The 18,828-nt window shown below is 49.5% G+C and overlaps 1 protein-coding gene across 1 annotated transcript in view; it reads right to left on the reverse strand.

The window, feature by feature from the left end:
- LOC147108994 (tubulin polyglutamylase TTLL5-like) overlaps nucleotides 1-18,828 on the reverse strand; it is a 166,084-nt gene that overhangs the window by 38,821 nt on the left and 108,435 nt on the right. Inside the window, exons 14-15 of the mRNA XM_086004163.1 lie at nucleotides 17,944-18,339; nucleotides 7,599-7,789 (exon numbers count right to left, since the gene is read on the reverse strand). Coding sequence (XP_085860289.1) covers nucleotides 7,599-7,789; nucleotides 17,944-18,339 — 587 coding nt within the window. The remainder of the gene's footprint in view (nucleotides 1-7,598; nucleotides 7,790-17,943; nucleotides 18,340-18,828) is intronic.

Below are 18,828 nucleotides of genomic sequence, written 5' to 3' on the forward strand. Positions count from 1 at the left end.
TGAGCAGAGAAACTCCGGGAATGGTTCAGCAGGAACTTTGAGTAAAGAGGCTCCGGGAATGGTTCCGCAGGAACTTTGAGTAAAGAGGCTCCGGGAATGGTTCAGCCAATCTGATGAAGAGTTCCAGCTGAATCATTAACCTGTTTTAGTTGCTGTCTATTTCCAGCCATTTCTGTGTGTATTTCCAGTATTTGTGGATTTTCCATTTTATCTCCACCGCAAACACTAATCTTGTCTCTTGCCCAGTTTCTGGTCATCCATCACATCTCTCTGATTTCTCGACATGACTGGTTAAAGGAGACAGGGGTTAAAGGGCTGTGAAAAGGACTTTGGGGCGGTAGAGTTAAAGGGACCCCCTCAGACCCTGTCCCCTTTCCAGAACTGCGCAGATCTCGACTGAGAGACATTCTGCCGATTCCATCCCCACTGTGACTTCGGGTCACTTCATTCTGCTGGTATCACTCTCGCTTGGGTCAGCAAGCTGTGAGATGTACCTCAGGACATGAGCTCATAACCTAGGCTAATATTCCAGTGTAGTAATGAGGGAGTGCTGCAGTGTCAGAGGGGCTGTATTTTTGGATGATATGTTAAACCAAGCATCCCATGGCACCAGTCAAAGAGGAACAGCAACGTCTCTCAGTGTCCCGGCCAACATTCATCCCTCAACCAATGCCACCATGAAAACACTGTGGTTTGTGGGAGCTTGCTGTGCGCAAAATAGCTGCTGCAATCATCTATACAGTGACAGTCACTGCACTCCCAAAACATAAATTATTTGTGATTCACTCTGACACACGTAAAAGACGTGTTACTTGGAAATGTGGGTCCTTTTCAGACGCAATGCTATGTCCATCGAGCAGAATAAGGCCATCCGACAACTGAAAAACAACAAGGCCTCAGGAGCAGATGGAATCCCCGCCAAGGCGCTAAAACATGGCGGAGAAGCACTATTGGTGCGAATACATGAACTCATTTCTCTTATTTGGAAGGAGGAGAGCATGCCAGGGGATCTCGGAGATGCCGTAACAGACCTGTACCCAACAGTGCTGTACCCCAGTGTTATACAGTGACAGACCTGTACCCAACAGTGCTGTACCCCAGTGTTATACAGTGACAGACCTGTACCCAACAGTACTGTACCCCAGTGTTATACAGTGACAGACCTGTACCCAACAGTGCTGTACCCCAGTGTTATACAGTAACAGACCTGTACCCAACAGTACTGTACCCCAGTGTTATACAGTGACAGACCTGTACCCAACAGTGCTGTACCCCAGTGTTATACAGTGACAGACCTGTACCCAACAGTACTGTACCCCAGTGTTATACAGTGACAGACCTGTACCCACCAGTACTGTACCCCAGTGTTATACAGTGACAGACCTGTACCCACCAGTACTGTACCCCGGTGTTATACAGTGACAGACCTGTACCCACCAGTACTGTACCCCAGTGTTATACAGTGACAGACCTGTACCCACCAGTACTGTACCCCAGTGTTATACAGTGACAGACCTGTACCCAACAGTGCTGTACCCCAGTGTTATACAGTGACAGACCTGTACCCACCAGTACTGTACCCCAGTGTTATACAGTGACAGACCTGTGCCCACCAGTACTGTACCCCAGTGTTATACAGTGAGAGACCTGTACCCACCAGTACTGTACCCCAGTGTTATACAGTGACAGACCTGTACCCACCAGTGCTGTACCCCAGTGTTATACAGTGACAGACCTGTACCCACCAGTACTGTACCCCAGTGTTATACAGTGACAGACCTGTACCCAACAGTGCTGTACCCCAGTGTTATACAGTGACAGACCTGTACCCACCAGTACTGTACCCCAGTGTTATACAGTGACAGACCTGTACCCACCAGTACTGTACCCCAGTGTTATACAGTGACAGACCTGTACCAACCAGTACTGTACCCCAGTGTTATACAGTGACAGACCTGTACCCACCAGTACTGTACCCCAGTGTTATACAGTGACAGACCTGTACCCACCAGTACTGTACCCCAGTGTTATACAGTGACAGACCTGTACCCTCCAGTCCTGTACCCCAGTGTTATACAGTGACAGACCTGTACCCACCAGTACTGTACCCCAGTGTTATACAGTGACAGACCTGTACCCACCAGTACTATAGCCCAGTGTTATACAGTGACAGACCTGTACCCACCAGTACTGTACCCCAGTGTTATACAGTGACAGACCTGTACCCACCAGTACTGTACCCCAGTGTTATACAGTGACAGACCTGTACCCACCAGTACTGTACCCCAGTGTGATACAGTGACAGACCTGTACCCACCAGTACTGTACCCCAGTGTTATACAGTGACAGACCTGTACCCAACAGTCCTGTACCCCAGTGTTATACAGTGACAGACCTGTACCCACCAGTACTGTACCCCAGTGTTATACAGTGACAGACCTGTACCCAACAGTCCTGTACCCCAGTGTTATACAGTGACAGACCTGTACCCACCAGTACTGTACCCCAGTGTTATACAGTGACAGACCTGTACCCAACAGTGCTGTACCCCAGTGTTATACAGTGACAGACCTGTACCCACCAGTACTGTACCCCAGTGTTATACAGTGACAGACCTGTACCCACCAGTACTGTACCCCAGTGTTATACAGTGACAGACCTGTACCCACCAGTACTGTACCCCAGTGTTATACAGTGACAGACCTGTACCCACCAGTACTGTACCCCAGTGTTATACAGTGACAGGCCTGTACCCTCCAGTCCTGTACCCCAGTGTTATACAGTGACAGACCTGTACCCACCAGTACTGTACCCCAGTGTTATACAGTGACAGACCTGTACCCTCCAGTACTGTACCCCAGTGTTATACAGTGACAGACCTGTACCCACCAGTACTGTACCCCAGTGTTATACAGTGACAGACCTGTACCCACCAGTACTGTACCCCAGTGTTATACAGTGACAGACCTGTACCCAACAGTCCTGTACCCCAGTGTTATACAGTGACAGACCTGTACCCACCAGTACTGTACCCCAGTGTTATACAGTGACAGACCTGTACCCAACAGTCCTGTACCCCAGTGTTATACAGTGACAGACCTGTACCCAACAGTACTGTACCCCAGTGTTATACAGTGACAGACCTGTACCCAACAGTACTGTACCCCAGTGTTATACAGTGACAGACCTGTACCCAACAGTGCTGTACCCCAGTGTTATACAGTGACAGACCTGTACCCAACAGTACTGTACCCCAGTGTTATACACTGACAGACCTGTACCCTCCAGTACTGTACCCCAGTGTTATACAGTGACAGACCTGTACCCAACAGTGCTGTACCCCAGTGTTATACAGTGACAGACCTGTACCCAACAGTGCTGTACCCCAGTGTTATACAGTGACAGACCTGTGCCCAACAGTACTGTACCCCAGTGTTATACAGTGACAGACCTGTACCCTCCAGTACTTTACCCCAGTGTTATACAGTGACAGACCTGTACCCACCAGTACTGTACCCCAGTGTTATACAGTGACAGACCTGTACCCACCAGTACTATAGCCCAGTGTTATACAGTGACAGACCTGTACCCAACAGTGCTGTACCCCAGTGTTATACAGTGACAGACCTGTACCCACCAGTACTGTACCCCAGTGTTATACAGTGACAGACCTGTACCCAACAGTGCTGTACCCCACTGTTATACAGTGACAGACCTGTACCCACCAGTACTGTACCCCAGTGTTATACAGTGACAGACCTGTGCCCACCAGTACTGTACCCCAGTGTTATACAGTGAGAGACCTGTACCCACCAGTACTGTACCCCAGTGTTATACAGTGACAGACCTGTACCCACCAGTACTGTACCCCAGTGTTATACAGTGACAGACCTGTACCCACCAGTACTGTACCCCAGTGTTATACAGTGACAGGCCTGTACCCAACAGTGCTGTACCCCAGTGTTATACAGTGACTGACCTGTACCCACCAGTACTGTACCCCAGTGTTATACAGTGACAGACCTGTACCCACCAGTACTGTACCCCAGTGTTATACAGTGACAGACCTGTACCCAACAGTCCTGTACCCCAGTGTTATACAGTGACAGACCTGTACCCACCAGTACTGTACCCCAGTGTTATACAGTGACAGACCTGTACCCAACAGTCCTGTACCCCAGTGTTATACAGTGACAGACCTGTACCCACCAGTACTGTACCCCAGTGTTATACAGTGACAGACCTGTACCCAACAGTGCTGTACCCCAGTGTTATACAGTGACAGACCTGTACCCACCAGTACTGTACCCCAGTGTTATACAGTGACAGACCTGTACCCTCCAGTACTGTACCCCAGTGTTATACAGTGACAGACCTGTACCCACCAGTACTGTACCCCAGTGTTATACAGTGACAGACCTGTACCCTCCAGTACTATACCCCAGTGTTCTACAGCGACAGACCTGTACCCACCAGTACTGTACCCCAGTGTTATACAGTAACAGACCTGTACCCAACAGTACTGTACCCCAGTGTTATACAGCGACAGACCTGTACCCAACAGTACTGTACCCCAGTGTTATACAGTGACAGACCTGTACCCACCAGTACTGTACCCCAGTGTTACAGTGACAGACCTGTACCCACCAATGCTGTACCCCAGTGTTATAGTGACAGACCTGTACCCACCAATGCTGTACCCGTGTTACCCAGTGACAGACCTGTACCCACCAGTACTGTACCCCAGTGTTAGTGACAGACCTGTACCCACCAGTACTATACCCCAGTGTTACAGTGCAGACCTGTACCCACCAGTACTGTACCCCAGTTACAGTGACAGACTTGTACCCAACAGTACTGTACCCCAGTGTTATACAGTGTTAGTGACAGACCTGTACCCACCAGTACTATACCCCAGTGTTACAGTGCAGACCTGTACCCACCAGTACTGTACCCCAGTGTTACAGTGACAGACCTGTACCCACAAGTCCTGTACCCCAGTGTTATACAGTGACAGACCTGTACCCACCAGTACTGTACCCCAGTGTTATACAGTGACAGACCTGTACCCAACAGTGCTGTACCCCAGTGTTATACAGTGACAGACCTGTACCCAACAGTGCTGTACCCCAGTGTTATACAGTGACAGGCCTGTGCCCAACAGTACTGTACCCCAGTGTTATACAGTGACAGACCTGTACCCTCCAGTACTTTACCCCAGTGTTATACAGTGACAGACCTGTACCCACCAGTACTGTACCCCAGTGTTATACAGTGACAGACCTGTACCCTCCAGTACTGTACCCCAGTGTTATACAGTGACAGACCTGTACCCAACAGTGCTGTACCCCAGTGTTATACAGTGACAGACCTGTACCCACCAGTACTGTACCCCAGTGTTATACAGTGACAGACCTGTACCCAACAGTGCTGTACCCCAGTGTTATACAGTGACAGACCTGTACCCACCAGTACTGTACCCCAGTGTTATACAGTGACAGACGTGTGCCCACCAGTACTGTACCCCAGTGTTATACAGTGAGAGACCTGTACCCACCAGTACTGTACCCCAGTGTTATACAGTGACAGACCTGTACCCACCAGTACTGTACCCCAGTGTTATACAGTGACAGACCTGTACCCACCAGTACTGTACCCCAGTGTTATACAGTGACAGACGTGTGCCCACCAGTACTGTACCCCAGTGTTATACAGTGAGAGACCTGTACCCACCAGTACTGTACCCCAGTGTTATACAGTGAGAGACCTGTACCCACCAGTACTGTACCCCAGTGTTATACAGTGACAGACCTGTACCCACCAGTACTGTACCCCAGTGTTATACAGTGACAGACCTGTACCCACCAGTACTGTACCCCAGTGTTATACAGTGACAGACCTGTACCCACCAGTACTGTACCCCAGTGTTATACAGTGACAGACCTGTACCCACCAGTACTGTACCCCAGTGTTATACAGTGACAGACCTGTACCCAACAGTCCTGTACCCCAGTGTTATACAGTGACAGACCTGTACCCACCAGTACTGTACCCCAGTGTTATACAGTGACAGACCTGTACCCAACAGTCCTGTACCCCAGTGTTATACAGTGACAGACCTGTACCCACCAGTACTGTACCCCAGTGTTATACAGTGACAGACCTGTACCCACCAGTACTGTACCCCAGTGTTATACAGTGACAGACCTGTACCCAACAGTCCTGTACCCCAGTGTTACCCAGTGACAGACCTGTACCCACCAGTACTGTACCCCAGTGTTATACAGTGACAGACCTGTACCCAACAGTCCTGTACCCCAGTGTTATACAGTGACAGACCTGTACCCACCAGTACTGTACCCCAGTGTTATACAGTGACAGACCTGTACCCTCCAGTACTATACCCCAGTGTTCTACAGCGACAGACCTGTACCCACCAGTACTATACCCCAGTGTTATACAGTAACAGACCTGTACCCAACAGTACTGTACCCCAGTGTTATACAGCGACAGACCTGTACCCAACAGTACTGTACCCCAGTGTTATACAGTGACAGACCTGTACCCACCAGTACTGTACCCCAGTGTTACAGTGACAGACCTGTACCCACCAATGCTGTACCCCAGTGTTATAGTGACAGACCTGTACCCACCAATGCTGTACCCGTGTTACCCAGTGACAGACCTGTACCCACCAGTACTGTACCCCAGTGTTAGTGACAGACCTGTACCCACCAGTACTATACCCCAGTGTTACAGTGCAGACCTGTACCCACCAGTACTGTACCCCAGTGTTACAGTGACAGACTTGTACCCAACAGTACTGTACCCCAGTGTTATACAGTGTTAGTGACAGACCTGTACCCACCAGTACTATACCCGTGTTACAGTGCAGACCTGTACCCACCAGTACTGTACCCCAGTGTTACAGTGACAGACCTGTACCCACAAGTAATGTACCCCAGTGTTATACAGTGACAGACCTGTACCCACCAGTACTGTATCCCAGTGTTATACAGTAACAGACCTCTACCCACCAGTACTGTACCCCAGTGTTATACAGTGACAGACCTGTACCCAACAGTACCTTACCCCAGTGTTACACAGTGACAGACCTGTACCCAACAGTACTGTACCCCAGTGTTATACAGTGACAGACCTGTACCCTCCAGTACTGTACCCCAGTGTTATACAGTGACAGACCTGTACCCAACAGTACCTTACCCCAGTGTTACACAGTGACAGACCTGTACCCACAAGTAATGTACCCCAGTGTTATACAGTGACAGACCTGTAGCCACCAGTACTGTACCCGTGTTATACAGTAACAGATCTGTACCCACCAGTACTGTACCCGTGTTATACAGTAGCAGACCTGTACCCAACAGTACTGTACCCCAGTGTTATACAGCGACAGATCGATACCACCAGTACTGTACCCCAGTGTTAAACAGTTCAGAATGCGCTCGCCACACACATTTTAAATCTGGATAGAAAGAATTCAGAATTCCACTGCTTGGTGTTTTTCAGTTCAAGTAACTTGCTTAACCTTTACCTGAAAATCAAACTACATTAGGCCTAGGATGGACATTACTCACGTGCTGTGTCAGAAGGCTGAGGTGACTGGAGGCGGAGTATTGCCGAGCCTTCTGTTTTGCTGCCAGGCGCTGGAGCACGATGGAGATGGCTTCATGATTCAAGTCTTCATACTGAGTGGGTCGGTGATCGCCTTCCCCAAACACGGCAGCTGTGCCCGGACGCTGCCGGTGGGGGCATTGCACACCCGATCCTGGGGAGAAGGGCAGAGCCACATCGTGAGTCCCTCAGCCCTGGATGTTATGGGACTGCATTGTGCAGTAAGGCTAGTACCCCAACACATGCACATCCCACACCTCGCCCAGTGGTACAACGACCTGCACTTTCTCCAGTCAGTGGCCTTTCAATTAAAAAAAGACACACTGGATTGTCAACACACTGAGAGCAGGAGGCGCAAACAGCACTCGGTCCCTCGCAACCCATTAACAGTTGAACACTCTGAAAATGTACAAGTTCAAGTCCTGTCTTTTACGCACAGGAGGAAGGGGAAGAAATGAGAGAGGGGAGTTACCTGCAGGTCACGGCTGGACAAGTCCCAGCAGCACCAGCGGTAGCGTGGAGTGGGTCTCTCCATGGGATCTGGTGCACTGCGGGGGGGGGGGGTCAGTATTATGGACCGGAAAAAGAGGCAGAGCCCTGTAATGTCAAGTCTCTGCCCCTTTTCCACTTGATTGGCATCTCCAGGGGGCGGAGGGTTGGCTGTTACAGGTGGGACCTTCATGACACAAGAGCTCTGTCAGAATACCTCCCGTGTCTTCTTTCAGCCTATTCTCCAGGCCTGTGTCACTTCCAGGTGCTGAGGAGAACACACATGCAAGGTTAAGGGGTCAGAAAGAAGAGCAATACAGAATTGGCCATTTTCTGGACCGTTTCTCCTCATTAATTCTTGAGGTGGGAGCTTTGCCTCACGCAACATATGCCCTTGTGCCAATTTCTTTTTAAAATGTTGCCCCTGCCACCATTATGGACATTGGTGGACTTCCCAATGGGAATTCCCTATCCGAAATGTTGAGAACGAGGGGGTGCAACCAAAGGGTGGCCAGGCAGGTCAGGGTGCACGAGCGGCGCCCCTTGCCCAGCCACCAGTACATGCACACATGCACCTGCCCACAGAGGTGACCATGGCAAATAATTAATGCATGCAGACTCTTTACCTGAATGGTTCCGGGAATGGGGGATCTTAGCTACAAGGACAGGTTGGAGAAGCTGGATTTGTTTTCATTAGAGCAAAGGAGGTTGAGAGGTGATTTGATAGAGGTATACAAGATTATGACGGGTTTGGATAGGCTAGACGGGGAAAGGCTGTTCCCACTAGTTGATGGTACAAGGACTAGGGGACACAGATTTAAGGTTTTGGGCAAGAGATACAGATGGAATGTGAGGAAAAACTTTTCTACGCAGCGAGTGGTCAGGACCTGGAACTCACTGCCATTGGAAGTGGTGGAAGTGGAGACACTTAATGTTTTCAAGGGGAGACTGGATAGGCCTTGAGAGAAATTTGGACAGGTTGGGTGATTGGGCAGATGCATTATAATGTGGATAAATGCGAGGTTATCCACTTTGGTGGCAAAAACAGGAAGGCAGATTATTATTTGAATGGCAATAGATTGGGAGAAGGGGAAGTGCAACGAGACCTGGGTGTCCTTGTGCACCAGTCGCTGAAGGTAAGCATGCAGGTGCAGCAGGTGGTTAAGAAGGCAAATGGTATGTTGGCCTTCATAGTGAGAGGATTCGAGTACAGGAACAAGGATGTCTTGCTGCAGTTGTACAGGGCCTTGGTGAGACCACACCTTGAGTATTGTGTGCAGTTTTGGTCGCCTTATCTGAGGAAAGTTCTTGCCATGGAGAGAGTGCAGTGAAGATTCACCAGACTGATACCTGGGATGGCAGGAATGACGTTTGAGGGGAGATTGGGTCGATTGGGCTTATATTCGCTAGAGTTTAGAAGAATGAGGGGGGATCTCATTGAAACTTATAGAATTCTAACAGGACTAGACAGACTAGATGCAGGAAGGATGTTCCCGATGGCGGGGGAGTCCAGAACCCAGGGTCACAGTCTAAGGATAAGGGGTAAGCCATTTAGGGCTGAGATGAGGAGGAAATTGTTCACCCAGAGAGTGGTGAACCTGTGGAATTCTCTACCACAGAAGGCAGTTGAGGCCAATTCATTAAATATATTCAAGAAGGAGTTGGATATATTTCTTGAGGCTAAAGGGATCAAGGTATATGGGGAGAAAGCAGGGACAGGGTACTGAATTTGGATGATCAGCCATGGTCTCATTAAATGGCGGAGCGGGTTCGAGGGGCCGAATGGCCTACTCCTGCTCCTATCTTCTATGTTTCTATGTTTCTATGCCCAGCATCGAAGCTTTGACCACGCTCGATCAGCTCCGATGGATGGGTCACATCGTCCACATTCCTGATACGAGACTCCCAAAACAAGCGCTCTACTCAGAGCTCCGACACAGCAAGAGAGCCCCAGGTGGGCAGAGGAAACGCTTCAAGGACACCCTCAAAGCCTCCTTGAAAAAGTGTAACAACCCCACCGACACCTGGGAATCCCTGGCCCAAGACCGCACAAAGTGGAGGAGAAGCATCCGGGAAGGCGCCGAACACCTCGAGTCTCTTCGCCGGGAGCAAGCAGAAGCCAAGCGCAAGGAGCGCACGTCAACCCAAGCACCCCACCCACCCACCCCTTCAACCACCGTCTGCCCCACCTGTGAGAGACTGTAGGTCTCGCATTGGACTCATCAGTCACCTGAGAACTCATTCTTAACGTGGAAGTAAGTCATTCTCGGTTCCGAGGTACTGCCTAAGAAGGAGATGATCCCTGGACAAAGAATGAGCCATCGGCAGAGAGGTTCCACCTGGCCAAGGAGTTTCTCTGTGGGCTTAAGAACATAAGAAATAGGAGCAGGAGTAGTCCATTTGGCCCCTCGAGCCTGCTCCACCATTCAATAAGTTCATGGCTGACCTGATCTTGGCCTCAACTCCACTTCCCTGCCCGCTCCCCATTACCCGACTCCCCTGCAGCTCAAAAATCTGTCTATCTACACCTTAAATATATTCAATGACCCAGCCTCTGCAGCTCTCTGGGGAAGAGAATTCCAAAGATTCACGGCCCTCCGAGAAGAAATTCCTCCTCATCTCCGTTTTAAATGGGCGACCCCTTATTCTGAAACTATGCCCCCTCGTTCTAGATTCCCCCACGAGGGGAAACATCCTCAGCATCCACCCTGTCAATCCCCCTCAGAATCTTATATGTTTCAATAAGATCACCTCTCATTCTTCTAAACTCCAATGAGTATAGGCCCAAGCTGCTCAACCTTTCTTCATAAGGCAACCCCTTTATCTCCGGAATCAACCTCGTGAACCTTCTCTGAACTGCCTCCAATGCAAGTATATCCTTCCTTAAATAAGGAGACCAAAACTGTACGCAGTACTCCAGGTGTGGTCTCACCAACGCCCTGTACAGTTGTAACAGGACTTCCCTACTTTTATACTCCATTCCGTTTGCAATAAAGGCCAACACTCCATTTGCGTTCCTAATTACTTGCTATACCTGCATGCTAACTTTGAGTGTTTTCATGTACAAGGCCCCCCAGATCCCTCTGTACCTCAGCATTTTGTAATCTCTCTCCATTTAAATAAGTTGCTTTTTTATTTTTCCTACCAAAGTGAATAACCTCACATTTTCCCACATTATACTCCATCTGCCATATTATTGCCCACTCACTTAACCTGTCTATATCCCTTTGCAGACTCTGTGTCCTCCTCACAACTTGCTAACCCACCTATATTAGTATCATCAGCAAATGTGGCTACAGTGCACTCGGTCTCTTCATCCAAATCATTAATATGGATTGTGTTGTGTATGCACCTTTAAGGGAATAACTGGTTTTAGACTGCAGTACCGGCAGTGACCACCACTGTATAAAAGGCCCTAGCAGGCTTCTGTATTTCAGTCTGACGCTGCCTCCTGTTCAGTAAAGTACCTGTTAAACTGTTCTCCCGAAGTCCGTGTATTATTGAGGCGCGGACTTTACAGTGGCGATGAGTAAGTTCGAACTCACCTGCAGTGTGGCATCATCTCACGGGGATCTCGCCTGAGAGGAGGGTCCTGGAAGGTCGTAGTCTGAGCAACGGGCGTCGACCGAGGGCAACCGCCGAAAGAATTAATCGGTGTTCGGAGAATTGCGGGAGAGACTGTGGAGAGCTGTGCTTGGCTCCCCAGTTAAGGTGTTCCAGCAAATCGTGCTGGTAGCAGGTAGCGCGCTGACCCTTCCGGACTGCGGCGGGCTGAAGCTCGATCGAGCGGCTCTACAAAACGGGCTGCGCAGCGTCGCCGGGAAAACGAGAGAGGGTGGAGCGCACAGGGCGCGGTCGGTGCTCAAGAACAGGGCAGCGGAGAGAAACTAAACGGGGGGGAAAGGAAAGCGAGACGCGCCGAAGCCGCGGGTCGCCGCCATTACCCCGTAGAACGCTTGGAGCAGCGTGGCAGCAAGGGGAAGAAGCAAAAGCGCGGGAGGCGCCATTTTATCCCGTTGGGGAAGAAGCAAAAGCGCGGGAGGCGCCATTTTATTCCATTGGGGAAGAAGCAAAAGTGCGGGAGGCGCCATTTTAAATCACCCAAGATGCCGAAAAGTGGCAGTATCACTGCTTTCGACAACGAGGTAGAAGACTGGACCACGTATGTGGAAAGAATTGAAGTGTACTGCAAGGCAAATGAGGTGGCTGATGGAAAGAGGGCGTCGGTATTATTAAATCTGATGGGTGCGAGTACGTACGGCCTATTGCGGAATTTAATTACCCCAGCTAAACCAATGGAGAAAAGTTTTGCGGAGATTGTTCATATCTTACAGGAACACCTAAGCCCTACACCACTGCTGACAGCAGAAAGATTCAAGTTCCATAAAAGAAACCAGCACAAAGATGAGAGCAATGCTGACTATCTTACGGAACTACGAAAGTTATCGAAGCACTGCCAGTTCGGAGCAAGACTGGCAGACACCTTACGGGATAAGTTTGTCTGCGGGCTCCAGAGTGAAGGAACCCAGAAACGACTACTTTCAAAAAAGGACCTGACGCTAGAACAGGCTTTCAGCGTGGCAGTATCCTATGAAGCAGCAGCACGGGGAGCTGCGGAAATACAACAGAAACCACAAGAATACAGCGCTAACGAAATCGCGTATGGAGCAGAAAAGTGCTATCGCTGTGGCAGAACAACCCATGAGCAGAAGGACTGCTGGTTTAAAGACAAAATATGCAGGCAATGCGGAAAAATGGGACATATAGCAAGAGTCTGCAGGTCGGGAAAGAAAACCAACACGACAAGAACTACTAAGGAACAGTACAGGAAAGTAAAGAAACTGACAGACAATAGTTCAGAAGATCAGGAGAGTGATAAGGACTCCGGGAGCAGGAGACTAAGTTGTTTAAAGTTACACAACGTGATCGCAAAGGAAGATCACCGAACCATATGGGTCACCCTCATGATAGCAGGGTCCCCAGTAAAGATGGAATTGGACACAGGATCAGCCCTAACTGTCATGAATCGACGAGACTATGAGCGGCTATTCTCACACATACCCTTAAAGGACACGTCCATTGTATTGAAGACATACACGGGGCAAAAGGTCTACCCCAGAGGAAAAATAAGGGTGCCAGTTGAATATAACGGAAAGGAAACACAGAAACTATACATGTATATACTACGAGATGGAGGACCACCATTATTGGGACGTGAATGGATCCGAAAAATACAATTGGATTGGCATTCCATTCTGGCACTAACTGTGACTGATAAAAAGGATGATGACGTCGCACCTGGACGTCTGTCACAAATTCTATCTGACGCGGAAGAGGTGTTCCAACAAGGACTTGGGACTCTAAAAGGAGTAAAGGCAACCATAAAGATTGAGGATAACGCAACCCCAAAATTTTTCAAGGCCAGACCGGTGCCATACGCGATCCGCCCAGCCGTGGAAGCTGAACTGGAGAGTCTGGAGCGTTCGGGGGTGCTGTCTAAGGTGGACTGGAGTGAGTGGGCCACACCCATCGTTCCTGTAATGAAGAAAGCATTGAGCAGCACGCCTGGGGAGCCAAGGAAGGTTCGCATCTGTGGGGACTTCAAGGTGACTGTGAACCCAGTCCTGCACACAGTACAGTATCCGCTTCCGCGGATAGAAGATATTTTCGCCTCACTATCTGGAGGGAAACGTTTTACAAAGATTGATCTGGCTCAAGCGTATCTACAAATGGAGGTGGAAGAAGCATCTAGGAAATACCTCACGATAAACACTCACAAAGGCCATTACCAGTACAATCGACTGGTATTCGGGGTAGCATCGGTCCCGGCTATTTGGCAGAGGGCAATGGAACAAGTCCTGCAAGGGATCCCGGGGACCCAGTGTTATTTGGACGACATCCTGGTTACGGGCGAAAATGACAATGAACACCTTGCCAACCTGGAACAGGTGCTCACGAGATTGCAGGAATATGGGCTACGAGCCAACCTTCCCAAATGCGAGTTCTTCAGGAGACAAATCTCGTATTGTGGCCACATGATTGATGAGGAAGGGTTGCATAAGTCGCCGGACAAGATTGAGGCTGTAGTCAAGGCTCCAGCACCGGAAAATGTGTCGCAACTGAGGTCGTTCCTCGGGTTGGTGAACTACTACCATAAGTTCTTGCAGAATTTATCTACAATTCTGCACCCACTGAACGCCCTGCTTCAAACTGGTGTAACATGGAAATGGAGTGATGAGTGTAAGCGTGCCTTTCAGGAATGTAAATGCCTAATCACTTCAAAAGAAGTATTGGCCCACTACAACCCAGCACTACCGATTCGGTTGGCATGTGATGCGTCACCTTACGGCATTGGAGCGGTGCTGTCACACAAATGGTTCAGAGAGGCCAATAGCCTTTGCATCGCGCTCGCTAACCTCAGCCGAGCGTAACTACGCCCAAATTGACAGGGAGGCCCTCGGTCTGGTATGGGGGGTGAAGAAGTTCAATCACTATCTGCACGGGCAGAAATTCACCCTACTAACTGATCATCAACCCCTGGTCTCAATTTTTAACCCAAAGAAGGGCGTTCCGGTGATGACGGCACAACGGCTGCAAAGATGGTCACTTTTTCTAGGGGCACATCAGTATGACATAGAGTACAAAGGTACGAAACAGCATGGAAACGCTGATGGGCTGTCGAGCCTACCGTTGCCTACGGCGGAAGAAGCACCTGCAGTGGACCCTGTGGAGATATTCCATGCGACCATAGTCGAATGTTTGCCTGTTACAAACGCAAGTATTGAGAACAAACCCGAAATGACCCGACACTCTCTCGGGTCTATGATTTGACGGTGAAGGGATGGCCAGCATATGGCGACTCACTGTTGCCAGCATTCTCGCCAAGGAGAGAACAGCTGTCAGTGTGCCGGGGAACCTTGATGTGTGGATCCCGAGTGGTAATTCCACCCAAGTTGAGAGATAGAGTGCTCAATGAGCTTCACGAGGGTCATCTGGGAGGGGTAAAAATGAAGAGTCTAGCCAGGGCGTTTGTGTGGTGGCCGGGAATCGATAAAGAAATCGAGGATATGACCAAGAGATGCACAGGATGCCAGAAGGTCCAAAACGCTCCACCACAGGCCCCGCTACATCCATGGGAGTGGCCCTCATCTCCATGGCAACGGGTACACATTGATTTCGCTGGTCCATTTATGGACTCAATGTTTCTAATCGCTGTGGACACCCATTCGAAATGGCCAGAGGTCATTAAAATGTCCTCCACCACCACAGAGAAAACTATTGCAGTCCTAAGGACCATCTTCGCCAGGAATGGGTTGCCAGAACAGATTTGCTCCGACAATGGCCCACAGTTTGTGTCTGAGGATTTCCGGAGGTTCCTGAAGAATAATGGGGTGAAACATTACACATCTGCCCCATATCATCCAGCCACAAATGGATTGGCTGAGAGGTTTGTTCAGACCTTTAAAAAGGCCATAAAGGCAATGTATAATGACGACATACCACTACAACACAAGGTGGATAATTTCTTGTTTGCTTACCGGAATGCAACACATGCAGTAACCAACCAAACTCCAGCCGTACTGTTTTTCAACCGGAGGCTAAGATGTCGCTTGGATTTGCTCAAACCAAACATAAGACGAGATGTTGAGGATAAGCAGTTCCAGCACATAAATGAGAAGCCAACCAGGAGCTTCAAGATAGGGCAACCAGTCTTGGCCCGCGACTACCGAACAGAAAAATGGCAGCCAGGAACGATATGCACACAGCAGGGACCACTAATGTACACAGTGGACGTTGGAGAGAGCATCGTGAGACGCCATGCTGACCAAATTCTAGAGTCACAGGAACAAGCCAAACCTATACCACAAGCATGTGCACCTGGTGATGAGCCCGAAGTACAGATTGCGTCTACCTCAGAAGCAGTGGTATTGGAAGCTGACGAACCAACCAATGACAATGAGCCAGAATTGACTCCACCGCAAGAACAGGATACTCGAGAAAGGCGCTATCCAGTCAGGATCAGGAAGCCTCCTCAAAGACTGAACTTATAAATGACTATTTCAGTTGATGTATATAGTACAGAGAAAATTGTAATTGTAATTAGTTATTATTTAGTTGTTAAATGAATGTTATGTACTGTTTATTTAAAAGGGGAGGAATTGTTGTGTATGCACCTTTAAGGGAATAACTGGTTTTAGACTGCAGTACCGGCAGTGACCACCCCTGTATAAAAGGCCCTAGCAGGCTTCTGTATTTCAGTCTGACGCTGCCTCCTGTTCAGTAAAGTACCTGTTAAACTGTTCTCCCGAAGTCCGTGTATTATTGAGGCGCGGACTTTACAGATTGTAAATAGTTAAGTCCCCAGCACTGATCCCTGCGGCACCCCACTAGTTACCGTTTGCCAACCTGAAAATGACCCATTTATCCCGACTCTCTGTTTTCTGTTAGTTAGCCAATCCTCAATCCATGCTAATATATTACCCCCAACCCCGTGAGCTCTTATCTTGTGCAGTAACCTTTTATGTGGCACCTTATCCAATGCCCTCCGGAAATCCAAATACACTACATCTACTGGTTCCCCTTTATCCACCTTGCTCGTTACATCCTCAAAGAACTCCAGCAAATTTGTCAAACATGATTTCCCTTTCATAAAACCATGCTGACTCTGCTTGACTATATGATGATTTTCTAAATGTCCTGCTACCACTTCCTTAATGATGGACTCCAGCATTTTCCCAATGCTTGGTCTTTGCTCAGCTGCTGGTGACTTAGGTTGCCCCCTTGTAATCTTCTCGCAGACCCCCCGGTTGAGACCCCCTGCTTTACAGGTCCGACGAGAGGAGCACCAGCAGCAGCGGCAGCAGCTCGGCACCTCGCTCTGTCAGGTACAATGTAGTGGCTGCACTGTTAACAACAGGAGCGACAGCAGCGTTCGGAGTGGACTCCCCCACAGTAAACAAAAGGGGGGTGTTGGGAGCTGGCAGCAACTGAAACAGAACCGAACCAGACCGGGCGGACTGCGAGAGGGTTCGTAGTTATATTGGAAACCAGTCGTGTTTAGTATTAGTCGCTGAGCTCCTTTCCTTTCCCTGCCTCGGCTTTACATGACACTGCATGAAAGAGGAGACCATCGGGGGCGCACCTATCAAGGTGCCATCAGTCATATTTGTCGCTGCAGTGGAGAAAGAAAGAAAATCATAAAAATTCTACATCTGAGGGAAACAAAGCTTAAAGGGTGCAAGGCTGCTTCTTCACTACATTGGGAGACCAAACGCAGATTGGGCGGCCGCTTTGTGGAACACCTCCATTCAGTCCGTAAGGGTGACCCTGAGCTTCCGATCGCCTGTCACTTTAATTCACTGCTCCACTCCCACTCTGATCTCTCTGTCCTCGGCCTATTACATTGTTCCAATGAAGCTCAACATAAGCTCGAGGAACAGCACCTCATCTTTCGATTGGGCACTTTGCAGCCTGCCGCACTCAACATCGAGTTCAACAATTTCAGATAATTATCCCTGCCCCCATTTTTCATGCAGTATGATTTTTGCCATTCCCATTTGGAACATTTTATCTTTCCTGCCTCTTACAAAAGTACAGGATGTTCTTTCAATTCCTTCCTCCCCTCCTAACCCGCCACCCCCCCCCGTCTCTGCACCTGCTTAATATCTGTTACATCTCCAGCTTTTCCCAGTTCTGATGAAGGGTCCCAGACCTGAAACGTTAACTCTGTTTCTCTCTCCACGGATGCTGCCTGGCCTGCTGAGTATTTCCAGCATTTTCTGTTGTTATTTCTGCTTCCCCACTCCCGCGTGCACTCACCCGCTGTTGCCGATAATGGCCGGGACAGCTTCCGGCTATAGATCTGAGCGGCCGACTGGAAGGAAGATGCTGGAGCGATGGGGAGGCTGCTGGAGGCGGGCCGCTGGAGCCTGCCCAGGTGATGAGATGCCGGGGTGGCCAAGCCCGGCCTGCAGGCTGCTGCGCCAGTCTTGCCCGCTGCCTCAGCCCGCGAGGCGTCTGAATCCGGAGCTAGAGTTGTGCAGGAGGGCAGGGAAAGGGGCAGGGGGAGGCGGCCTGCGTGCTGCAAGGTTGTGGGTGGAGGATAAACATGATGACTGGAGGAGTTCTGCATCGAGAGGCTCTCCGGAAAACAGAGCCTGCCACCACCTGATCCGTCTGAGGCACTTGAATCTCCATCCTTGGGCACAGCTGGTCCTGCAGAATAGGCGAGAACAACAGATCAGCCAGTTACCGTGGAACCTCAGAGAGCCGGAGGGTAAAAACAAACATGGCGCAAAGCGTGACTTACACAGACAGCAATCTTTTTAAATAGCTACAGTGGGGAAAGAAAGAAAGAAAGCCTTGCCTCCATATGTATATATTTATGCAGATTTATATATATCTACATCTCAGGGAAACAAAGCTGAAAGGGGACAAGGCTGCTTCTTCAGTTCATACAAACATAGAAGATAGGAGCAGCAGTAGGCCATTCGGCCCCTCGAGCCTGCTCCGCCATTCAATGAGATCATGGCTGATCATCCAAATTCAGTACCCTGTCCCTGCCTTCTCCCCATATCCCTGGATCCCATTAGCCTTAAGAAATATATCTAACTCCTTCTTGACTATATTTAATGAATTGGCCTCAACTGCCTTGTGTGGTAGAGAACTCCACAGGTTCACCACTCTCTGGGTGAAGAAATTCCT

Source organism: Somniosus microcephalus, chromosome 12, assembly GCF_052327205.1.
Source record: "Somniosus microcephalus isolate GS21.2 chromosome 12, FLI_Smic_1.0, whole genome shotgun sequence".
NCBI classification, from domain to species: Eukaryota; Metazoa; Chordata; class Chondrichthyes; order Squaliformes; family Somniosidae; genus Somniosus; species Somniosus microcephalus.